Source organism: Peromyscus maniculatus, chromosome 7, assembly GCF_049852395.1.
Source record: "Peromyscus maniculatus bairdii isolate BWxNUB_F1_BW_parent chromosome 7, HU_Pman_BW_mat_3.1, whole genome shotgun sequence".
Taxonomy (NCBI): Eukaryota; Metazoa; Chordata; class Mammalia; order Rodentia; family Cricetidae; genus Peromyscus; species Peromyscus maniculatus.
Window position 1 is genome coordinate 116521651 of NC_134858.1, and position 25856 is coordinate 116547506.

The window sequence follows — 25856 nt, forward strand, 5'->3', positions numbered from 1 at the left end:
ATTTCAGTCTCAGCATCAAAAGGAAGGTGCCATTTTCAAATCTGTTTGAACCCCTTACCCTGATGAATGCTTATAACCACAAACCTGGGGACAGTTGTTATGTAGTCCTATTTCCTCATAACCCCCCTTACATATCGGCTGATCTTGTCTGTGGCCCTAAATCACTTTTTTTTCTCTTTTTCTTCTTTATGTACATGTACAGATGTGAGTCACATAGCCAAGTTTCAGAAATAGGTCAGGATAAGGTTTAATTTTTTTTTTCTCAGCAGGAGCCACATACTTTAAAGAAGGGAAATGTTTGCTTGAATTCTGCAGCAATAGTTAGAGATGATTGATTGAATTCTAGAGTGCTAGTTGCATTTTTGGGCACTCGGTCTGTGTGAGTCTGGCTGGAAGGCCAAGTGTGTGTCCCTACAGTGTGTCTGCTGCACTCACACACTCTGGAAGTGGGGACTAGAGCCAGTCCGGCACATGGTACAGGCCAGAAGCTGACCTTTGAACTGTGTGGACATCAGAAATAAATCAAGCCAGCAGTGCCATTCCCCTGCTGACCTGAGGTGCCTATCCTTCCCAGGGAGCCTAGATGCCCTGTGCTTCCAGCTGCCGGGACACCTCCCTGCCATCAGGCAGGCCCGCTGGCACGCTGCCGCTTAGGTGACTTGTGTTTTCTGGTTCCCAACATGAATAGGCCTTAAAAGTAGGTAATTAAACAGTCAATTTCCCTTCATCCCTTAAAAACAAACGTGACCCCCAGCCTTGCTGGTGCGGGCAGGATGGGTTATTAAGAAGTCCGTAACAGAAATTTCACTGAGGATAAACAGAGCTCATCAGCCACTGCCGAGAAACACATGGTTCTCATTTAACCTGCTGAGGTCTAATTGAGTGTGCCTCAGAAGCACACACACACAAAAAAAAAATGGGGAATGGCTTTCTCACATGCACCCCAAATTCCTTCTGACCAAAAGGAATTGCCTTGGCATTACCAGTCCCCGAGAAGTAATGGTCTCCTGGCCGTTGGGGACCCACCTTTGCCTCCTCTTTAATTTCCTGGCCGTTAGAGCTGAGGCACACCTTAGACTGCCCTGAGCCCCTTGAAACCCGAGACTCAGTGCAGCAGTTACCAGTTTCCCTGGCCGCCGCCGATTGGTGTGCACACACCTCTGAAGAGCCTCTAAAACGTTTGCTAGAGCATGATGGGAGACAGCACCCAGGAGATGGTTACAGAGCTTCTGAGAGAAGGGGAATCGTCAGATAATGTGCCTGACAGGTGCAGAGTGAACGCTCCAAAGCTGGCTGGACGTGGACTTTGTTCTCTACTGTCGAGGGATCCAAGAGCTAAAACTGGGATTTAAACAAACTAATACAGTTCCAAGGTCTGTGTTGTGTCCCGGTGGGTGGGGGTGGGGTGAGGGTGACGGGGTCATTCATTATCCAAATCAGCAGACCTTCCTGCTTCCAGAGTGTCTCATTGTCTGTGGAAGGCGAGCATTTCTGACCTGTGTGTCAAGTGCTCAGATAACGCATTTACGCCTGATCTCTCACTGCAGACAATCCAGCCACATCTGGAAATTCTTCTGTGTCACCTCATCTCTAAAGCTACTTCCCATCTGTATCACTTTAACTCCAGTAGAGGCCATCCCGTGCTTGTGAAACGGCCTCCTCTGGGGCCCACCTTTCTCTGATTACATGTAAATGAATTCTCTTTTATGGGGAACCTGGTGTGGCCTGCACTCTTGACTCTCCAGCATGTTGGCTCATCACCCTCAAAGAGTCACCACAGGACTGAGGGTGAAAGCATTGCGCTAACCAGCCCCAAAGCTGGTGGAGATAAAAGGCATTCCTCTGTTAGCGTAAGAGATGGCAGGCACCCAGAGAGGCTGTTCTCTCTCGGACGCGGTGATGGCTTTGTTCCTTTTCTGTGTCTTCTCTGCTCTCAGTCACCTCCTAACCTTACAGACAGAACACAGCTTTCCCCAGTGAGGTGGCCTTTGGGGATCAAGAAACTGAAAAGAAAAGTATTTTCTTTAGAAAATGGCGTTCTATTAGAAGTCAAAGTTACAACATTTTCAGGGTTTTAAATTTACTCTTGGGCCAGTGAGCTGATAAAGGCTCTTGCTGCCGGGCCACACACCTGAATGAATAAGTATAATAAGCTTACACTCTTCTTCTTTCTAGGATTAAAGGTCACTAGACTATTCTGGGGATCCTGATCTGCCCCCAACATTGCAGATTTCAAGTGGGCTCTTACTGTGGACAGCTGTCACATGCCTTTGTTTCTCCTTTCCATTTTAACAACAAAACCATGTGTTTGAGGTCCTTGTTGATAAGGGTCTGGAGCACTGGGGGGGTAGAGCCAACCAAAGCTAGAGCCTCCTGCCTGCTTACCTCTTAGAGCTTGTGATGATGGGAACAGCTTCCCTCTTTGGAATTCTGATTGTGTGTTGGAACTTCTAGCTACATGTAGAAATAAATATCAGAAAAACCAGAACTCGGGGCTGGAGATGTGGTTCCACCAGGAAAGTGCTAGGCCCAGAGGCATGAGAGACTGAGTTCAGATTCCCAGCAGGCATGGCACTGTGCAGCAATAACCCCAGAACTGGGTAGGCAGAGACAAGAGAATCCCTTGGGCATGTTGGCCAATTACTCTAATTGAACCAGTGAGCTCCAGATTCACTGAGAAACCACGTCTCGGAAGAATAAGGTGAAGAAATGACTGAGGAAGACCCCTGACCTTGACCTCTGGAGTATATGCTCTCTCTCTCTCACACACACACACACACACACACACACACACACAATGACACACAATGACACACATGTACATGTATAGGAATGTGTACATGCACACATACACAAAATCACATGCCAAACTGATATGTAAGGAGTCTTCCACGAAAGTGTAAGAATCCACGGCTGAGCACCCCATTGCCTTTGAATGATGGGACGTTGACCCTCGGAAGTTGTGTTCTCAACCTTTGAAGACATGGGTAACATAAAGCTGGGTGCATTCACAATCAGGAACTCACCACAGCTGTTATTTTGGTCTCTGGCCTTGCATTAAGCCACCCAGTCACAGCTGGAAAGGCAGAACAAATCAGGGGTGATTTTGAGTGTCTGATTCTCTGTGTCTGCGGTACCATTAGGCTTGAAGTGGACACTGAGCATGCAAATCTTAGGCTGCGTTAGGAAAACAATGTCATCTTTTACTGTTCATCAGGCAATACCAAGAAACACCTGGCAGTCATTCACAGCAATGTAATTTAATACAAGATATAAATGAGAGACAAGAATATAAACGTAGTTCACTTTTTGCTGAATGAAACAGAATGCAATTGGCTCGTTTATGTGAGGTCAGGTGTAATTAACCAATTTCTCAGGCATTTTAGTGACTCCTAAAATGAGTGTCACCACAACCACTATGGAGCACAGTAAGCCCTTCCTGATGGATGGGGTCACCATGTCTTGTGAGATCTCCATTCCCAGAGTAGGTAGTTGGTAATTGAATTAGCAGAGCTGGCATTCAAAACATTCCCCGGGCTTCCCACCTCAAAGGGCGTGAGAATCCAGAGCATTCGGAGAGGCCCAGCAGTTCAGTCGTGGGGCTGGTCATGTTTACCCAGTCGCCATGAGCTGTGGTTATGTAATCTGACACGGAAAAGTGGCCCGGGAAGTCACAGGGAGCAGAGTGTCGGCTGACAGGCGTGAGGTAACAGGAGACACATGTTCCTGGGCTGCTTCCTCGAAGCAGCTTTCGGCTACCTTTAGGTCCACTTCCCCCTGCTGCACTGAGGGTGGCTCCAAACAGGGCTCTTGCGTGATGCTCACTTCCTTCAGGCTTCCGCTCGCCTATCGCTGACCGTGCACTGTGGAGCAGGCACACTGCGCTGGCCTTCTCGGTGACACCCCAGCCAGCCGGGGTGTGATCAGGAGAGTGGGCTAACGCTGACACGAAGGGCCATCCGGGGCTCAGATGCACGGTTAAGAGCTGTGTTGGTGCACACTCGGGAGGCAGGAGCAGGTGGACCTTTGTGAGTTCAAGGCTAGGCTGGTCTGCATCGTGAGTTCCAAGCCAGCCAGAGCTCTGAAGAAACAAAGAAAGAAAGGAAAGAAAAAGAAGTGTATTCTACAGGCTTGAGTGGACTTGACTCCTTGGTGCTGAGGCGGGTTAATCCACACACCTCAGACCACACGTCCTCCTCTTTGGGTCAGAGCCTCCCCTGGCTCCCGCATCCTTCTACAGAACCATCCTACTCCTGAGATTTGCTTACAGGCCCTTGCTTTGTTGTGCAAAGTGGAAAACAACATAAAGAACAGAGGTTTGTGTGGCAGATGGTTTAGGAAGCTACAAAGTCCAGGGGTGCAGTGCTGGCCCCTGCGGACTTCTTGTTACAGAGTAATGATGGTGAGGGGTCATGAGTCATGACAGCTGTCTTAGCATACATGGTGGTACACAACCTCAATCCCAGCACTCAGGAAGCAGAGGCAGGTAGATCTCTATGAGTTCAAGGCCAGCCTGGGCTACATAGTGAGTTTTAGGTCAGTCAGGGCTACATAGTGAGACCGTTCCAAAAATAGATAGATAGATAGATAGATAGATAGATAGATAGATAGATAGATAGATAGATAGATAGAAAGAAAGAGAGATAGACAGATAAAGACAGCAATCTCATGATAATCCACCAGCCCCACTGTACTTGAATGGATTAATTCTGTGACCTCTCTGAGGTCTCATCTCCAGGTACATCAACCTGTGAATGTGCGGGGCACTATCACACCACAGCAGGAGTCCTCTGCTCAGGCCAACTCTCCTGCCTTCATCTGATGCTTGTCCCAGGCTGAACTCAAGGCTATTGTGTGCACCTTCAGGTTTTGCTCTTCCTTTCTCCCTGAATTTCCTCCCCAGGCTCCTCCAAAGACCCATGGCAGGATGACTGTCCCACCACGTGATAGCCATGTCTTCTTGGCCTCCACAGCATGGGCTCTTAAGTCTCCTGCATTATCACCATCTCCTGGTTTCAGCTTACACCATGTTTTCTTTGGGGTCAGGGTTTTGAGGGATAGATAACAACAGAGAGCCCTGAATAACTGCCTCAGCAGAATCCAGCCTCAACAATGTGCCCCATGTCCTCTGGTCCCCGGTTGTGGGTTTGGTAAGTTCCTTTGTACAAATTCCAATAGCCATGGACCTCCCCTGACTCCCAGGGGTCCTGCTGAGGAACAGCCCTGTCATGGGAAGCGTTTGGCCTGGAGCAGTCTGGGAAAGTATGAGAATGAGTGGGCAGAGGTGAGCAAGGAGCAGGGGTCACAGGGCCCTCGGCCAGTGAAAGATGAGGCTGTTGAACATGAACACAGTGGGGCTTGGTGTGATGCGGGAGAGGATGCTTTATTTCTCGGTGATTTTGAGAAAAGATGATTAAAGTCAAGTTGAGGGCATTCTAGTTTGCTTTTTCTTGCTTTGATAAACATTCATGACCAAAAGTAACTTGGGGAGGGAAGAAGGGTTTATTTGACTTACAGTTCACAGTCCATTGTGGAGAAAATCAGGGCAGGAACTCAACAGGACCCTGGAAGCAGGAACTGATGCAGAGGCTGCCATGCTTCAGCCATGAAGCACCCAGGACCACAGCCCAGAGATGGCACTGCCCACAGTGGGTTGGACCCTCTCACGTCAGTCATTAGTCAAGAAAATTCCTGGTGGGTTTGCCCAAGGCTAATCTGATAGCGGTATTTTTTTCAACTGAAGTTCTCTCTTCCCAGAGAGACCCTAACTTGTGTCACTTAGACAAAACTAACCAGAACACAGGATGGGGTCTCAACAATTGCTTGTCTACAAAACAGAAGATAAGGTGACCCAGGCTGTGAAGATGGGTCAGTGAGTACAGATGCTTGCTGCTAAGCCTGGTGACCTGAGGCAATTCCCAGAACCCACATGGTAGGAAAGAACCAGCTCTGACCTCACATGTGCACCAGGGCACACACGCCTCCCTCTACTCACACGTACACAGAGAAGTACTTTTACAAAAACATTAGGTGCCCCCATGCTCCATGGAAGATGTGCGTGTGATCCTAGAAACATGGGATCAGCTTGTAGGAGTAACCATGTAGGCCAATCTGCTAATCCTATGGATGAGGAAACAAGACTCTGGAGACCCAAGTTGTCATGGCTGTGAGGCGACAGAGCTGGACTATAGCCACTGAGTATTCAAGAGTGTAACTGGGCAGTGGTGGCGCACACCTTTAATCCCAGCACTCAGGAGGCAGAGGTAGATGGATCTCTGAGTTCAAGGTTAGCCTGGTCTACAGAGTGAGTTCCAGGACAGCCAGGGCTACACAGAGAAACCCAGTCTCAAAAAAGCCTCAAAACAAAACAAACAAACAAAAAACAGAGAAAGTGTATGTGTGTCTATAGGGCTGGGAGACAACTCGGGTAAAATGCTCACCTATAAACATGAAGACCTGAGGTCGGTCCCCAGCACCCACATAAAAACCTGGGTGTGGGGGCTCACACTTGTAATCCTGGTGCTGAAGAGATGGGGACAGGACGATGCTTGGGGGTCACCAGCCAGGCTATCTAGTCTAACTGATGAGTTCCAGGCCACTGAGACTGTCTCAGAGAAGGGAGATGGTATTTGCGGGGGATGACAAGGTCGGCCTCTGGTCTCTGCGTGCACGTGTACATGCACACAAACATGGACACATACATTTTTTAAAATGTGCCACATGATTCACTATAGTCAAATTATAGAACCTACCTCACCAACAGAGAGGTAGAAGGTGTATTCTATAGACACAGGTTTGTTGAACCTTAAAGATGAGTGAACTACGTCAGACACAGGAAAAGGATGGAATGGGAGGCTACCATGCTAAATGAAACGAGCCAGGAAGATTGGGTTTTTCCTCATATGTAAAAGCTTTGGAGCGTGTGTGTGTGTGTGTGTGTGTGTGTGTGTGTGTGTGTGTGTGTGTGTGTGTAGTGCAACTAGTGATGTGGGGGGGAGGGGGATAAGAGAATGTGGGAGGGGCAGTATCTGCTCTCTGAGTTCCCTTTACTGGGTGCGGGCTGCTGCTCACAGCCAATCACGTAACCTTGGACAAGTCACTGAACCTAAGGCCTCAAGTCCCTTATCTGTCAGCCAAGGCCAAGGACTGCCTGATTTGGGAACTACTGCCATCCAAAAACAACATTCCGGGGTACTCTGTTCCCCTTCCAACCCCGAGACGGCACAGAGTGGCCTGGCCTCCCAGCTGCAGGCACTGGCACCTCCCATGGGCTGGCCAGGAGTCAGCCTTTTGGGGGCGGAGGGGTTCAGTGGCCAAATGAGTCACCGCGAAGAACTCTGGGTAAAAAGAGGATGGATGAATGCCCTCCCTGGCTCCCACCACACTCCATCCTTGGCCCCTGCCCTTCGTGCTGGGCTGTGGGTACTAGGGTGTGGCCTGCTCTGCCTTCCTCTTCTTCCTGTATCTCCATCTTTAAAATGACACTAGAAATGGCCCTGTCCCGTGGGACTACTGTGAATCAAATGTTAAAATGCAAAAGACATTCAAAGCTGGTCTCGGGTGTTACTGTCCGTGACTGTGACCTACCCATCCTGTCTAGAGGAACGCCTCCCTATAATGACCCTGGTCAGGAACTGAGTGGCTGGAGTTTAGCTGCTCCAGATCAGACCCTATGGAGACCCCAGGAGCCTTCATTCTCTTGGTGAATCAAGACCACCCTGAGCCTCCCAGAAAAGCGGTTATTTCCTGATTAAAATGATTCCCACATACCCACAGTCAGGGGCGCAGCAGCCAAGACTTTCATCCACAAGGCTTCACTCTGTTTCCTGTCTCCACATTCCACCAGGGTCAGATTGTCACAAGGCATCAGATGGCCTGACCATCACTTCCCTGTTCACATGCCACCCTAGAGATGCCCTTGGAGGAAGCAGTGGAATTCTGAGCTGTGACTCTGCCCCTCCAGGTTGACACCAAGGCCTGGCTATTTCTCGCCCCTTGGCTGCCACTCCCAGCCCCCCGGCCCCGCCCCTCTCTGCTGGCACCTGCGGCCAATGTCAGCACCATCTTCCCACACCAGGGCCTCTTGTGTGAAACCAGCTAGCATGGCTTAGCAATCCTCTCCCTGCCTGGAACCGCAAAGCACCAGTTTTCGGAGCACTGAGGAACCCTTTGCCCACTTCTGATTTCAGTGAGGGTTAGTGTGTCTGTCCTGCAGGGCTCTGAGCCTTTCTGGACAGAGACCAGCTGTGTGGAATGGTGGCCAGACCCCGGGGTCTTCACTGGACCTCCTAGGTAGAAGACTGTCTCCTCTGGGCCTGTCAGTACTGTTCACTCAAGGGACAAGCAGGGCAAGGGGAGTCCCACATACTTGAGAGAGGAAAGAGCAAGAGCCCACATATCCAAATCTCAGGTACCCACCATGTGGCTGATACTCCAGCTGGAGCAGAAATGAGGACCCAGAGCAATTCTTGATGCCCTTTTTACCTCTCAAGATCTTAAGGGTTTTTACAGCATCCTGATGGCTTCATGGAATATTCTAAAAACTTCTAGCAGTGGGCCATGCATGAGGCCCATTTATATTCTGATGGACCTAAGGTCCCCGAAGACCTGAGCTCCAGACCAGGGCTCTTAACTCTGTTAGCAAGGGACTTCAACTTCTTTGTCTCCTAAATGCCTGTTTGAAAGGAATTATGTAAATGAGCTTGGGAATCAGAATGTGGAGGGTTAGAGCTGTTGGTTTGCATTTGAGGAGTTAATAGCCACATTTTCTATACAAACTTATGCCTCAAACACTTCTCAGCCAGAGCTGTGGTGCAAGCCTGTGGCCCTGGCTGCTAGGCGGGCTGAGGCAGGAGGATGTCTTGAAGCCAGGAGCTCAAGGCCAGGCTGGGAAACACAGTTAAATTCCTGTCTCACAAAACACCCTTGCCTTCTGGAGAATGGTATCAAGGAGAATGTGTGCTCTGCTGCTGTGTTGGATGATTCTAGACCTGTTCTTAATCTGCTGGCTCTCACGGATCGCTCTCCATTTCCAGGTGAGCCAAGAAAAGGGCAACTGCTCTTTCCAAAGGAACCCAACCCCCTGCATCATCCCTCAAGAACAAGAAAATATCTTCCACACCATCTTTGCCTTTTTCACCAAATCTGGAAGGAAAGTGTTGGTAAGAAGTTGCTTAGTGTCTGGGACCCTGAGGGCGGGCTCACAGGAAGGCACGTCGGAGGCGAGAGGCCAGTCCTTCCGCTCCGTGTTTCTTCTCAAATCTGGTTTTCATTAGCGGGCTCAAAAAGATTCAAGGACTGTGATCAAATCCTATTTTTCAGGCCAGGATTTCAATCAAGATGTTAAATTTATATTCCAAATTCCATTGTCTGACAAACAGAAAACATTTACAGTCCACCAAACAGGATGTAAATGATTTCTCCTCTAGAAGGAATCTACAAAAGTGTCATAGTTCTTGCACAACACACTGGGGAAACCATCTAGTAATTTCTATTAAAATTAAACACATATGTATTCTGCAGCCCAGAAAAACACACCATTTCTGGGTCTATCCCCAAGAAGTGAATGCATGTGTCATTGAAAGACACAGGAATATTTGAAGCAGTTTTATAGTAGCTAAAATCAGAACAATTCAGGTGTTTATCAACAGCATAATGAATAAACAGTTATGTATATTCATACTCAGGAATATTATAGAACAATGAAAAATAACGTATAACTACTCGTGTTCCATACACTATACAACATAAGTCTCACAGAAATTACACTAAATGAAAGATGTCAAGAACAAACGAACATTCTGGAATATTTTGTGTATAAGAAGTTCAGAAATAATGAAGATGACAAAAATGTTTGGTAGCATGATCAGGGTGGTTCTCCAGGTGAAAACATACATAAAATAAGATGTTTACTCACAATTTGTTCTTTTTACTGTGTGTGTTTTACCTCATTGGTGCTTTTCCAAAGCCGGCCTCTCCCGTATCCTGATTACATTTCTTTAGCTCTTTACTTCCACCTAAACACACCCCACACTCAGGCACATCTCACACCCCATAGAGAAGCCCAACTGTCTGATGTTAGAGGTTTGGATTTTCTTTTTTCACTTGCATGCCATCTCAGTTTTGTTTCTTTTTACTATGCCAATACACCCTGGCGTAAGCAATTTAGAAGAAAAGGGGTTAGTTTTAGCTCACAGTTCCCAGGGTGCAGCCTCTGCAGAAGTCACATGACGCCTAGTCACCTTGCATCCACAGCAAAGAAGCAGAATGGAAAGAGTTAACACTCTCCTGCTTGTGCTCAGCTCACTTCCTCCACTCTGACACAGTTCAGGACACCCTGCCTGGGAATGGTGCCGCCCACAGTGGGCGGGTCTTCCCACATCAATCAGCATAACAGAGACAGCCCCCCACAGGCCACCCTGATCCAGACAGTCCCTCGTGGAGACTGTCTTCCTGGGATTCTAGATTGTATCAAGCTGACCACTGGCGCACGTGGCAAGGGCGGCCCACCTTTTTAAAGGCCCTAGGGGACAGTTAGATACAGTGACATCTGGCTGTGTGCTACACACAACTCCAGGTCAGAGATCAGGCTGAAAATGTCCCCTGAAAGGGAAACTTCACAGGGGCATATATATACGTCACACAGGTATATACATACGTGTGTACATATAATGACACACTTCAAAACACAAAAGGAAAATTCCTCCTTGATCATTGGGAATAAACTTTCACTTAGCAGTCTATGTGTCTCCCTGAGAAGGAGTCATGCGGCTCTTTTGTTCTCTAAGGTCCCCACCAGAAACAGGCACATGATGAGTACCTGTCACAACTCTCGCAGAATTGGCCGTAGTTGGAAAGTATTCTTGTTCAAAACTCGTAAAAGTACATCAGGACATGTACATGTTTCTTTTTGAGAAGAATTGGTTCTCCTTGTGAAATACAGCTTTTCAGTAGGATTAACCACGGAACCACTTTCTGCCTAGTCCTGGACTGCCTCAGAGACTAGGGTGCAGAACCCTAGTGCCCACCAGGTCAGAAATCCTTGCACCGCCCTCTGGCGGTGACAGAACATAATTACATCTTCTTTAGGTTCCGGGGGGGGGGGGGGTACATTATAGTTGTTTTTTTAAGCTATTTTTTATAGCAATACAATTTATATACTAAATAACAGTAATAGAATTATGAGATATAGTTTTAAACAGAAAAAATTGGGGAAATAGTTCAGGTTACACAACACCTCCCCTCATACCATATTTGTTTAAAAGTCACTTTTTTATAAATGACTTTATAGGACATATGTATTCTGTGACTAGGCACACCTAATTCCTATTATACTCTGTGTTTTGGAGCTGGGGATGGAATCTTGGGCAGGGTCTGCTATCAGCCACTCCCGGGGCCCTGTCTCTTCATCCCTCTTGATTTCTTTATCCTGGAATTGCCTCATTCGCCATAAGAGATGCTCTGCCCTATAGATGGCTTTGGATCGTGTTCGTCTCTTAATTCCATCTGGAAATTTTCTCCTCAGGACTGTGAAAAGCTAGGGAGTTTCTGTCTAACAGTGCGCTGCAACCTTAGCGCCCTCCCTAAAGAAGAGAGCCGCACCATAGACCTATACATGCTGCTGAACACAGAAATACTGAAGAAGGTGAGTCCCTGGCCGGCCCGCCACACTATTGGGGAGTTACCCAGAACCCCTGGAATCAGTTCCCTGCAACACTCAGGCTGCTCCTTGTCAAACTTTCCCCACATGCACCACTGGTGATTCTTCTGCCAGATGTTGCTGAGAAACAATACCAGACACTCAGTGTTCAAGATTAATCCAAGGATGGGTGAGAGTTTATTAGAAATTCAGAATGCTGGGACTGCTACATGCAGACTTGGCCAGTCAGCATCTTTACAGCTTCCCACATTCTCATCTGCCCATCCATTTTGTCATTCTTTAATTTTCCTTGGGCTAGCAGGTAGGGTATGGTGGTGCACGCCTTTGAAGAGGCAGATGAAGCTCTGAGTTTGAGGCCAGCCTGGTCTACAGAGTGAGTTCCAGGACAGCCATGGCTACATAGAGAAACCCTGTCTCTGTCTGGAAAAACTAAGAGTGTGTGTGTGTGTGTGTGTGTGTGTGTGTGTGTGTGTGTGTGTGTTCCTCTTTGGGTTTATAAAACCTCAGATTCTTTGGGGGATAGAATCTGAGATGCTGCTGTTCTGACGAGCTCACAAATTCTGCTGATTTGAGGATCATGTTTGTTTTTGATCAAAGATTGGCCAGCCTTTTCTTGTCAAGGGCTAGCAAGAACTGTTTTAGGCTTTATGGGCCAGATCATGAATGTTCAGTCTTTTGACACTGTGACACGCTATGGTCACATATGAAGTCAGGCTTGAGACTGTTTATTGACTTACGAAAACAACAAACAAACTCTCAGTGTTTTAAATAAGTTGATTTTGTGTTGGGCTATGCATGTTCATCGCTGCAGTGGGGTGTATATGGCACAGACGCACATGCTAATTAAGTCATTTGCAACCATTCAGCTCTGCCAGCAGTCCCAGACAATATTCAAATGCAGGGCATGGCTATGTGCCTAATAAAACTTTATCTTTCACAAGCAAGCAGAGGGCCAGATTTGACCCATGAAGCCTAGTTTGCCTGATTGCCTGTTCAAATGATCCCTCAAAGAAGTCGAACTTGTGAACCACAGATCACTTTGCTATTGCGAGTTTATCAAATATGGTTCCAAATCCCTGTCAGCAAATCAGTAGCCCTTAATAGAGGTTTGCTGTGATTTATTTTAAGGTAAGAGCTTGCTGAGTGTGAGAGGCTTGGTGCCACAGAATGTTATAGAAATAATTGGACATGAAGGTAAAATATACGTGTTAGCCTCAGAGTTCCTAATTATTTTTATTTGAAAAGACTAATTGTACATGGTGTGTATAAAGCCATCCACAGGTACCATCAGAACCATCTCATGGTCAGCTTTTAATTAGACCCAGCAGTGATGTGCCAGCCTGAGGAGATGCAGGCACTGGAGGATGGGGTTTGACTTGACTCTGTTTTCCCTCATTGCTGTAGCTATTACAGTCTCCACATACTCCAGAGAGCTGGATGCCATCAGGGTTCCCTACTTTGGAAAGTGGTTTGGGGAAGCTGGGCTCACACTCAGGGCTTCCCTGGTGTACCCACTTTCTACAGGACAATGTTAGAGGAGGCTAGGTGTGAACTATATTCCACCATCCTCCTCCAAGGAGACGCTTGCCTGCCTGTCTCAGCCAGTGCTGCTGACAGTTGTATTTCCTGTGACACTCACTTGTCCCCGAGCGATGGCACTAACAGTGAATACCTCTCTGGCATTTCTTCACCCTCTGTCCCATGGCTGCTGCTTGGCCTTCGGTCACAGGGGCTGAGTGTAACTGTGAGCAGCTCCAAGCTGGTTGTTCCGAATCTGTCTCCAAGGACCAGTGCTGTACAAGCTAAGGCCTGTAGATGACCCCCAGCACTCCCACACAAAATTAACTAAGTAGTTAATTAAATGTAAAATAAATAGAGGATACATGAAACCAAAATTACAAAACTACTAAATTGCTGGAAGATTTTATGAAATATTCTTTTGAGTGACAGTCCTCCCAGATGTAGGGAGGACCACATCCCAGGAACTGTTGAATCAATCAAACCAACGGAGCCCCAGGCAAGGGAGGTGGCAGCTCTGGGGTGTCACACGGGGCCTTGGAGGCTCATTCTCTGAGTGGCCCTCCAGCAGAACTTAGGTCCAGAGGGCAGCTGTGACAAGACTGGCTGGGGAGCCACATGGGGCCCAGCTGCCTCTGCGTCTGAAACTGTTGCAGGCCTGGACCCTCGCACAGTGCTTTGGGAGAGTCAACCCTTGGGCCACTGGGTCTCCCTGAGGACTTGGATCAACACAGACCTTGTGGCCTCAGCCTAGAGTTGTGTTTATTTCCCTTTGACCTCGAGGTCTGGCTCCAGACAAGGGAATTTGAGGTTTTATTGTTTTAACCTCATCTAGTTTTCATTTGAAATGTTGGGTCTGATTTTTTAAATCATCACAGGATAGGATTTCTTTGAAAGTGTCCCTGAGGCCTTCTTCACAGCCACCAGGGGCCTGCTGTAGGCCAGCCCTTCATCTGCATGGCCTTTAACCTAACCGTCATTATCACGGTTAATCTCTAAGGTGGTGATAATGATGGTTCATAATAGAAAATACAGTATCGGGGCTGGAGATATGGCTCAGAGGTTAAGAGCACCGACTGCTCTTCCAGAGGTCCTGAGTTCAATTCCCAGCACCCACATGGTGGCTCATAACCATCTGTAGTGAGATCTGGCACCCACTTCTGTATACATAATAAATAAATAAATCTTTAAAAAGTCCTTATAATTCTGTCCAAAAGTCAGAATTATATGTCAAAAAAAAAATAGAGAGAGAAAATACAGTATCAGAGGACAGTGTATGCCTCAGTGGTAAAGGTACTTTGCTGCCAAGCCTGTCAGCCTATGTTCCATCCCCCCAATCTACATGATGCAAGGAGAAAACTGACCAATGAAAGCTCTTTACTGACCTCTCATGCAGGCTAGGGCCTGTACATTACCTCCAATACTACCACACAAATTAATTATGTAGTTAATTAAATGTAAAATAAATAGAGGATATATGAAACCAAAATTTAAAAAATTATTAAATTGCTGGAAGATTTTATGAAACAAATATTCTTTTGAATGACCATCCTCCAAGAAGCATTTAAAAATGTATTTTCATTAAGGAGGGGAGTGATAAGGGAAAAAAGATGGGGGAGCTGGAGAGCTGACTGTTCCTCCAGAGGACCAGACAGAGCTCAGTTCCTAGCACCCACATGGTGACTCACAGCTTCCTGTAACTCCAGCTCCACGGGAGCCAACACCCTCTACTGGCCTCTGCAGGCACATGCACTCATGTGCGCATACACATGCACGCACGCACGCGCACACACAAATATACATAATTAACATTAATTTTAATAACCATGTTAGATGTGACCAGTGCATGTGTAGCTCTGCAGTTCAAGTGGAGCTCACATACACAGGAGCCCGGCACTCCTGTGAGTGTCTAGAAACACCACATTAAAGCTCAGTAATACAGACAAGTGATACGTGTTTATAAAACGCTTAAGCTGTCTTTAAAAGAACAATAATTTCTACACAACCCTCAGGTAAAGTATACCATGGAAAGCCCCCTTGTGGCGCTCCAGGGTGGTCTCTGTGGTTTCCTGGGTGATGAGCAAAGTCCCCCTTGGAACTTATGTCTAGAGGGAGAGGCCTTCGTTGTTTCTTGGTACATTTAGCCAGGGTAGGTGTTTGCCCATTTTCTGTTAGTGTTACAGGGAGCTTGGGACTGGGTAATGGGTAAACAGTAGGTGATCCTTTGTCTCAGTGGCCTTGAGAACATAAAGCTGGGCGGGGTTTCCAGACTCTTCCTAGTTTCACTCTCCCAGACACGTGACCTCTCCTTTACCTCCTGCATCACATTAACCTTCTATCCCCTCTTGGAGAAAAGGTTTCAATCCCAGGAAACTGCCATACAGCATGGACACTCCACCTTCTTGACTAGGCCTAATCTAACTACCAGAAGCCTACCCTGAATTCCACACAGGCGTGGCTTCCTCAAGTGACAGAGGTCCTCAATCAGCAGGTGGAGATACTAAAGACACCTGGCTGGCAGAGCCCAGCCACCCGCAGGGGCAGCAAGGGGCCTCTACAATCAGCAAGGCCCCATCTGGCCTGGGATGCTGGCTTTTCCTGAGGCCCGAATTTTGCCAACCCACATCTTCTCCATCCCTGCTTTGGAGTCATGTGCTAGTTATCTGGATTGTGGCTTTGAAACTGAGCCTACAGCAAGGTTTCCAGCTGCTTCTGCCAACGGGCAGTCTCAGAGGTCCCCCCCCTTTGCCCCTTAGACCTGATTTATAAACTAGATGTTTATCTCCCCCACCTTACCGCATCCCAGCATCATTCCATCAGATACCCTCTTCGAATGCTCAGTGGCCTCTGCTTCTAGAGAGCTTCATTCAAGAGCAGAGAAAGAGTTAAGAATAACTAAGCCTTCATGGTTTGGAGGACTGTGGTCAGGGCAAGATGACTAGAAATGGGAGTCAGATGCCTTCTGGGGAATGCCAGGCTGGGATTTGTTGCCCACAATTAAACAGCTTTATTTATCCTCTACTCTTTGTGAATATGTCAGTATCAATCACCAGCTATCTGGCCCTCACCACTGGAAACCGCAGCACGCAGGCTTGCATGCTCCCTTCTGGTAAACGCAATCAATGGTGACTCTGCGCTCTCCCCCATCCAAAGGACTTCTCAAGAGAGGCTCAAAGTGTATGTCTTCACGGGTGCCTCTGATGGGGAAGCTGCTAGTTTAGTGAGAAAATGCGTTTGGAACCTTCATGGAGCCCTGAGAGTTCAGCTCCGCGTAGCCTCTCTCGTGGGCGAGTCTTTTGAAATCCATCTCACGAAGTGTGTCATTTCTTCCACAGGACAGCTCCTCTGTCATCCAGTTCATGGCTCGGGCCAAGGTGAAGGTGGATCCTGCCCTGAGAGTGGTGGAGATAGCTAATGGGAACGCAGAAGAGACTCTGGTGAGTCAGCTGCCCTGGGACAGCTCTCCTCAGAGGATTGGGGCTTGGAGCTGGGATCTGAGGGGAAAGAAATTCTCTAAGCCAAGATGAAGGGTTTGTGGTAGACCCAAAGCCATGCCTGCTCTGGCTTCCAGGGCCCCCTGGAAGGCCTCATGGTTCTGTTGTTGTGTTAACATTGTTCTTAGGACACTGTTGGTATGCAAGAGTTGCTGGTAGTGATTGGCCAAAGGAAAAACTGTCTGGAAGTATCCTCAACAGAGCTTGGATTTCCACTCTGAAGCCAGAGCTATTTTTATCTCTCTAGGGCCCTTCCCTAAACTCTCTTCTGCCTCCTGCCTATGCTGTTCCATGGATAAGCACGGGGCAGCGGGGAGGGCGGGTGGTAAACAATTGCTTGCTTGTCTTAAAGAGGCCATGTCAAGCTGCCAAGACCTAGAACCTCTTTCAGGCTTTCTTCCTCTCAAGTTGCCAGGCCTCAGAGCAGGCAGTGAACCTCACAACTTAGCTGTCCGGTAAGGGAGGCATTGGACAAAAAGGAAGGCCTTGGAATTCTGTATTTTTTTTTCTTGTTCCTGAGGAGGGAAGGGTCATCCGCTGGTTGACACTCTCCCAAGTCCAGTCCTAGGGGAATAGACAGGGAAGAGAGCCAAGGAACTGCCCTGCTGAGGAGGTGTGCGGCCTGCTGCTATTCAGCATCCCCTCCCGTGGATTTTACCTTCTCTCAAGGGAGACTTGCCCTCTCTTGGAGAATCTGTGTTGCTTTAACAAACTTAGGAAGGGAAGTCAAGAAGAGTTATGTAGTTGCACAGAAAAAGATCATGAACTTACTTCCCAACCACAACAGAGATACACCATTTCATAGTACTGGGATGTGAGGGCTGGGGCAATGGTTCAGTCAGTAGAGTGCTGGATGGGCAAGGATGGTGATTTCCAGTTCTCAGCACCTGTGTAAGAAGCCGGATGTGGCAGTATGGGCCCCCAATCCCAGCACTCCCCGGGGCTTCATGGCCAGCCAGTCTAGCTAAAGCAGTGAGCTCTAAGTTCAGTAACATCCCAGTCCTGTTTCTACTTCCACTGAGTTTATCATGAGAACATCAGCCAGTCTGGGGTGTCTAAAACCACAGGGATAACAGCACTCTGAGGGCTCAGCCATCTCACGTCTGTCCGTCCTGACCTCTTTTCACATGGACAAGCTGCCCAGAATGAAACTCAAGTCCTCCACTACTCTGGCTCAGTTTTTCTGACAGGTCAAATATTTGGGGCTGGCACTTGTTTCTTTTTTTCTTTGCATTCTGACCACTTCGCTGCTGGCTCAGCGCTGCTTCTAAAAAGTGAGAGAGCAGTGGTCCCTGCTCACTGGCACAGCATTGGTTAAAGATCGCTATAGGGTGAAACATGCCCGGCCTCCGCCAATAGAAATAATTAACAGGTGTGCAACAGATGAGGTTGCTTGTGTAGATGGAAAGAAAACACTGGATGTGTCGTCTTCACCCTGGGGGCAGAGAGCTGGGGCGCAGCACCGTGGTGTGGGGTGCAGAGAGCCGGGGTGTAGCACCGTGGTGTGGGGTGCAGAGAGCCGGGGCGCAGCACCGTGGTGTGGGGTGCAAAGAGCCGGGGTGTAGCACCGTGGTGTGGGGTGCAGAGAGCCGGGGCCCAGCACCGTGGTGCGGGGTGCAGAGAGCCCGGCCCAGCACCGTGGTGTGGGGTGCAGAGAGCTGCCGCACAGCACCGTGGTGTGGGGCTCCAAGTCGTTGACTCTCCTGTTTGGAGCGCTGTGGTAGTCTTCTCCCTGTCAAGTATCGGCAAGAAGCTGTTGTTGGTTTTTTCATGCTCCCAACAGGGAGGGGAAGGAACACATCATGAGAATCCCAAGAGAGCCCTTCTTGAAGGCTCCTCCCACCATCGACTTTTTGGTCCGTAAACTAAGATTCCATTCTCCAGTGTGTTCTCAACTTTCCTAGTAGGGGAAAAAAATCTTCTCTGAGTAGGAAGACTTCTGGTTTTAGAAGAAGTACATTTCCCCCACACACACACACATGATTTTTCTGAGCATCTGGCTCCTGTCAACTGCTCATCTGAAGGGGGATTTCCACAGAGGCTGGCCAGCAGACTTAAATCAGGTGACATTTCACAGCCTTTCAGATTAGGCACCGATTGTTGTAACCTTGGGCTGATGAGGAAATGTGTCTGTGTCTGGTGTCCAGCATGCCATGGGTGAGAGGAGGAACATAATCCGGTTTTTAACTGTGAATAGCTACATGATGATGAATTAGGAAAACCAAATGCTTTTTCTTGTATCGTCTCCCCCACCCCGCCCCAACCCCCATGCTGGGAATCAAGCCTGGGTGTAGGCAGTTTTCCTGTGTCCTGCAGCCGCTTGGTCCCAAATAAACACACGGAGGCTTATATTAATTACAAACTGTTTGGTCTATGGCTTAGGCTTATTGCTAACTAACTCTTTTATCTTAAATTAACCCATTTCTATTAAACTATGTATCGCCAAGAGCAGCTTCTTTATTAACCAATGATAGCAACACATATTCACAGCATACGGAAAGACTATCCCACAGCACCTGGAGCCTTAAACATGTCAGGCAAGTGGTCCGCCCCCAGGTCCATCCTCGGCATGCGTGTCCTTTATGTTTATGTCATGGGTCAGCAGTGCTTTACAAGGCATCTGTCCGTCACTACACATATGCATTATATTTTTTTTTGAGGACTTGCTCCTTAATGAATCCATCAGAGATGTTTGCTCTTAATTACTTTTCTATTGCTGTGATAAGACATCACACCCGAGGCAACTTATAAAAGAGAGAATTTATTTGTGGCTGACGATGTTAGAGAGTGAGTCCGTGAGCATCATAGTGAGGAGCTTGGCAGAGGCAGGAGGGCCGGGCACTGGAGCCTGGCACTGGACAGCCTCTCCGAGCTCACACCTTGATCCACAATCATTAGGCAGACAGATAACTGGGAATGGTGCAGACCTTTGAAACCTCAAAGCCCACCTCCAGTGACACACCTCCTCCAACAAGGCCATGACTTCCAGTCCTTCCCAAGCAGTTCCAACAACTGGGGAGCAAGTGTTCAAACCTATGGGGGCCATTTTCATTCAAACCACCACACTCACCAGAAGTAACATCTAAGGTTAACTTCAATGGTGCTTGTCTGGTTTATTCTGTCTCCAGCCTGAGGACCTTGATGGGATCTCAATGACCACAAGGTCAAAGGGCTGGTTGTGAGGAACCAATAACATGGGCTAGAATTTGACCATATCTGAGAGCTCTCGGAATTGCCAGGAGAACAGACTGTGAGGGTATGAAAGGAGTCAGGAAGCCTGACGAGCCAGGGCCATGCTGAGTTCAGCCCTGGGCTGAAGAACTCAATGCCCTGGGCTCTGAGGCCAGCTCCCCTGACTCCTTGTCAACTCTGGAGTCAGGCAGGAGCCCCTCACCAGCTAACGCTGGAACTCTGTACCTGGGGACCAGGCCACTGGTGTTATCAGCTGTTCTGGCAGGGAGACAGGGCCCGTCGTTCCCTGTGACTCACTGCTTGGGGAGGAGAGCCAACACTGGGCCATAGATAGTGACAGTTGTCCCCTTCAGTGTGCTCCAGGAGTCGTGAAGGGCGGTAACCAGTCAGCCAAGCTTGCATCTGAGCAGGAGTCAGACACTTGGACCCCTTGTTGGGGGAGCTTCCAGGGCAAGCAGCCATCTTACTGAGAGAGCGTGGAGCCTTGTCCAAGGATGACTGGCGGGCTCTGGGTGCCTTGCTCTCTTTTGAGAACTGTGAGTTGGGCGTGGTGACCCACCTGAGTCCCAGCACTTGGGAAGCAGAAGCAAGAGGATCTTAAACTTGAGGCCGGTCTTGGCTACCTAGCAAGATCCTGTCTGAAAACAGAACAAAAAGAATGTGCTAGAATGAGCAAGCTTCCGGGCCAGTGTGACAGGAAATACATTTGGAGCCATGTGTTCCTCCTGAATGTGGGGATATGGATCATTAATTCAGAGAAGTCCCTAGAAAATCCTCAGTACCCTTCCGTGTGAAAAAAAGGAGTCTACAACTCAGAGAGAAAATAATTGATTAGCTAAAGATCTCACACTGGCTGAGCCAAGAGTGGTGTCTGGACCACTGGACTCGCAGCCTGGAGGTCCCTTTCCCTCTGCCTTGTAAGCACTCAGTCATGTGCCGATAAGGTGCCCAACCACTCTCGGTGAATGAGCTGAGATCAAGGCAAAGATGCTTGTTACGAAAAGGAAATAATTGGCTTGTTTTAAGTTATTTGTTTAAACTGCGAGGTATCTGCAGAGTCCAGCCAGCTCCTTCCCCCCAGACACTGATCTCCTCTTCCCAGCTGGGGTTTTCCTTCCTCAGGCTAGGTCAGATCCCGGAAGGAAGCTTCCTTCCTGCATCCTATGTGCACGCCTGAATAAGCCTGCCCTGCCAAATCAGTCGGGACAGCACATTCCCAGTCATGTGCTCTGAAGCCATCCTTTCAGAAGGTCAGGCCTGGGCTTCCGCTCTTTCCTTCATGCCTCCTCTTAGGAATCAGAAACTCCCAAGTTGACATCCTAACTCAGTAACTTGGAGATCAGATAAGCACCAAGCCTCAGTTTTCTTATCTATAACATGGGAAAGATGCTTTCTGTTTCCCTGGAGTTGTTGGAAGGCTTCAACAACACCAGTGAGAAGACCCTAGAAGGGTCTGGAGAGACAGCTCAGAGGTTAAGAACACTTGCTGCTTTTGCAGAGGATCTGAGTTCAATTCCCAGCCCCCACATTAGGTGGCTTCCAACCTCCTACAGCTCCAGCTCTAGGGGATGTGACGCCCTTTTCTGGCCTCCTCAGTCACCTGCATGCATGGTGAACATACAGCCAAGCAGACACACTGCATACACATAATTTTCTTTAATTTAAAGAAACTTCTAGAAGAATGACTGGCATACAGTGACTTCAGCGCCCTGTCCCTTCCCACTGTTCCCCAGCACTGACCCAACCAAAGATGCAAACCAGTGTACCTCAGCCAGAGGGGCCATCCACACACAGCAAAATAGTTTGCTCCAGAGGTGCCACTTGCCATTCCTTGGCTGCATTGCTATTCAATTCTAGTTTTGCTGTCGCAAATTAGAGGCGATTATAGTTTAAAATGCCCTCTATACAGAGAGCGTTTTTTTTTTCCTACCTTGAACCTCAAGTTATGTTGTGATTTATTGCCAGCCACCCCCCACCCCGTACCATCAGGTGGTGGGTGGTCCTTCCTCTTTACCCACCATCCCTGTGGGAGAATTAAACTCTGTCCATCAGAAACTGAGAAAACTCCAAGTGCAGTTCTCCAAACGCACAAGTGATGTCTTCCAGTGGCTGCCATTAGTCAGCTCGGGGCTGTATCTGAGGGTTCGCTTAGGGTTAGGCGCTGTGCTGGGCTCTGGGGGCTGAATGAGGGAGGAGGTGGACATAGCCATACCACCCACCCTGGGGCCGACTACTACAGGACAGCAAGGGTGTCACCCAACAGGGAAACTGACAAGGGCTTGTTTCCACTGAGTCATTCGGAGCAGAACAGAATCAGGGGGAGGCCTGGAAGCTGGAGGGAATGAGCTTGCCAAGCATGAGGAAGCACCCTGGCTCACGAGGGGAAAGCTGTGTGCGGACCAGATGGCGTGGCAGGTTTAAACCACAAAAGGCAGGAGACAAGACTGAGGACAGAGGCCGGCTCCACAGCACACACAGCCAGTGAGAGCAGAGGGAATTCCGCCCTGGAAGCTCCTGTGTGCAGCAGCAGGCAGTGACATGGAACGGGGGGTATTCCAGTTGTTTAAAGATGTATTAATTTTTATTTTATGTGTGTGGTGGTTTGAAAGGAAATGCCCCCCACAGGGAATGACACTATTAGGAGGTGTGGCCTCGTTGGTGGAAGTGTGTCACTGTCGGGGCGGGCTTTGATGTCTCCTGTGCTCAAGCTCTGCCCAGTGTGGGATACAGTTCACTTCCTGTTGCCTTTGGATCAAGATGTAGAACTCTCAGCTCCTTCTCCAGCACCGTGTCTGCCTGCATGCTGTCATGAAAATAATAGACCAAATCTCTGAAATTGTAAGCCAGCCTCTGAATTAAAATGTTTTCTTTTATAAGAGTTGCCGTGGTCATGGTGTCTCTTCACAGCACTAGAAGCCCTAAGACAATGTATATACATGTTTTGCCTACAAATATTTATGTGCACTACTTGCTTTTATTTTTGTGTACCACATGCCTGGTACCCATGGAGTAGCCAGAAGAGAGTGCTGGATCCTCCGGAACTGAAGTTCCATACAGTTGTGTGAAAGTTGCCATGTGGGCGCTGGGAACTGAACCTGGGTCCTCAGGAAGAATGACAGGTGCTCTTAATCTACTGGGCAATCTCTTCGTGCCGCTCTGAATTTGTATTGCATTTATTTATCTATTGTGTGTGCATGTATATGTACAGGCACACATATGCCATGGTGCACCTGTGGAGGTCAGGGGACAACATGTGGGAGTTGACTCTCTCCTTCCACCATGTGAGTCCCAGGGACACAGTTCAGGTCATCGGGTTGGGCTGCAAGCTCACCAGCCCTGATGTACAAGAGTGAGAACAAGGAACTGGTTAGAGGATCACCACTCTCACCCAGTACTGGTAACTCTGGTAGAGGAGACTGACATGAACGGTGCCTTTTAAGGACAGGGAGTGTGTGGCATGTCGGTCCTGAGCAACTGAGATGAGTCAAATGCTACCTTGTTACAAAGCCCTTTGCGTGCTGCATCCACACGGGCAGTAGTTAGTAGCAGCCACCATCATGTAAGAGATGGCCAAGCAAGAGTGAGGCAGACAAACAGGGAGCCCCACCCCCACTCTGAATCAGTGGCCTCCAGCCACCATCACAGTTATCAGCATGGCCCTTTAAAGGACAGATTCCATTTCCACATAGAAATGGACTGTGGTTGAATCAGGAACGGGATATCTGGGACTCCCCCAGAGTCCTTGGTCCCTGAGGAAGCCACAGCCATGGAGGATAATTTTTTTGTTTGTTTTTCTGTTTTTCGAGACAGGGTTTCTCTGTGTAGTTTTGGTGCCTGTCCTGGATCTCACTCTGTAGACCAGGTTGGCCTCAAACTCACAGAGATCCGCCTGGCTCTGCCTCCCGACTGCTGGGATTAAAGGTGTGTGCCACCGCCCCCCGGCAAGGAGGATAATATTTTAAAGGAGCAAGATGTCCAGTCCACCACACTCTTCCACTGGCCATTAATCATATCCCTCAAGATTTCCAGAGCCCCATCTGGACAGACACACATGTGCACACACATGTGCATGCACTGTTGCAGATGAATTGGACTTTCTAAGCAGCAAGCAAAAATCAGTCAGAGTAATTTATAGCTGACCCTCTCCCTTAGAAGCAACCTGTGCCTGTGGTGGCCTCGGGAGCACACCACATTCAGATTTGGTGGTCAGTGAATTGTAGAACTCTTCCCCTGTGGCCTTGTCTCTAGCCAAGCCACAGATACGTTGTCAGGAGGATAATTAAGAGTGAAGGATAAAACTCTGTGGTAGAGCACTTGCCTAGAATGTTCAGTACCCTCTGTTCAATCCCCAGCCAGAGATGGGGACAGTCTTAACCCTCTGAGGGCTTCTGTGTAGTGACAGACCCGTTCCCTTAAAAAGTCTTGTCCTTCAGGAATAAAATCTGGGAGGCTGCTCTGTGAGTTATGGGTGTGTCAGTGAGGAAGAAAGCAGTTTCTGTCTGACCAAAAATCTAACCCCAAAGCACATCTTCCTATGGAGTCCTGGCCAGCTTTGAGTCTGATTATTCATCTGATTTCAGCACACTTTCCCATCCCGTGACATCTTTTGTTGATCCCTCTTTACCCTCCTGCCGACTCCCTAAGTAGTGGTCTCTTCACTTATATTCACTATATATTTGTTCAAGAGTCATGTCTTTAATTTGTTAAAACAGTATGCATCAGTACAGAGAGATGGCTCAGTGGTTAAGAACACTGGCTTCTCTTTGAAGGGAACTGACTTCTCATTCCCAGCACCCACATGGCAGCTCACAACCATCTGAAACTCCAGTTCCAGGGAATCTGATGCCCTCTCTGGTCTGCAAGGACATCCAGCATTTAAATGGTGCCACACATACATGCAGGCAAGACACCCATATGCTAAAAAATAAATTTATAAAATGTTTAAGTTGTGCATCAACCCAGCTGTGGTAGTTTACATCTGTAATCCCAGCATGTAGGAGACTGACACAGGTGGATTGCTATGAATTCAAAGCCAGGCTAAGCTGCATGGTAAGTTTCAGGCCAGCCTGGACTATGGAGTAAGACCCTCTCTCAAAAACATAAATACATGCCTGTGCACATGCGCACACACTACACATAGATACACATCCACAGAGACAGATATAATTTATAGAGCAGTTTTCATTTTCAATAGCTTGTGCTCTGTGTTGTGGTTAACATTATTTAGATAACCTGTGGTCCTCTCCTTAGGATAGTTCTGATTCTGTATCTGTGTGAACAATACTGCAGTGAGCATCTTCCAGATCTCTTAATTTTCTTAATTGCATTTTATTTATCTTGTATGTTTGTGTGCGTGTGTCTGTGTGGGGCACACACATGACTCGTGTGGAAGTCAGAGGACAGCTTTTGGGAATCTGTTTCCTCCTTCCACCATGTGAACCCCAGGAACTGACTGAGGCTGTCATGTCTGGCAGCAAATACCTTTACCCGCCACACAGCCCAGCATCTCTGAGCATAAAATTTTTTCTGTAGTTTGTATTTCCTGCCTTTGATCATGATTTCAAGTACAGAATTGACAGGTCAGATGGTGTGAGCATATTTAAGACAAGCAATTATGGAGCCTGTCACACAACCAGGAAGGGAGGGCATTCCAGGGAGTCAAAACAAGGGGTCAGGGACCTCAGAGGGGACGAGGCTAACTAGCTGGGATGTGAATCCGTGACCTGGGAGGGGCTGGGAAGGAAGGAAACCAGACTGTTACTCTGTGTCCTGAATTAGATGCTCAGAGTGAAGAGAAGCCATCAATAGAGATGACTGAGGTGACATGTCAGGACCTACCTTCTTAGAGGACAAATTGAGTGGCCGGGGGCTCCAGAGGGGTCTGACACAGTGTCAGTGAAGGCTGGGCCTGACCTGGGGCAGTGATAGGCACTGGAGAGGAGAGATGTTCAGAGAGGTGTGAAGGCTTGGTCTGGGCTGCCTGCTGGCTCCTG

General features: G+C 48.3%; 1 protein-coding gene across 2 annotated transcripts in view; it reads left to right on the forward strand.

The window, feature by feature from the left end:
* The window catches only part of Itga9 (integrin subunit alpha 9), a 301616-nt gene that overhangs the window by 258879 nt on the left and 16881 nt on the right, over positions 1-25856 (forward strand). For both annotated transcript variants that reach the window (XM_076577318.1, XM_042282053.2), the window contains 3 exons: positions 9036-9161; positions 11525-11644; positions 16513-16614. In XM_076577318.1, coding sequence (XP_076433433.1) covers positions 9036-9161; positions 11525-11644; positions 16513-16614 — 348 coding nt within the window. The remainder of the gene's footprint in view (positions 1-9035; positions 9162-11524; positions 11645-16512; positions 16615-25856) is intronic.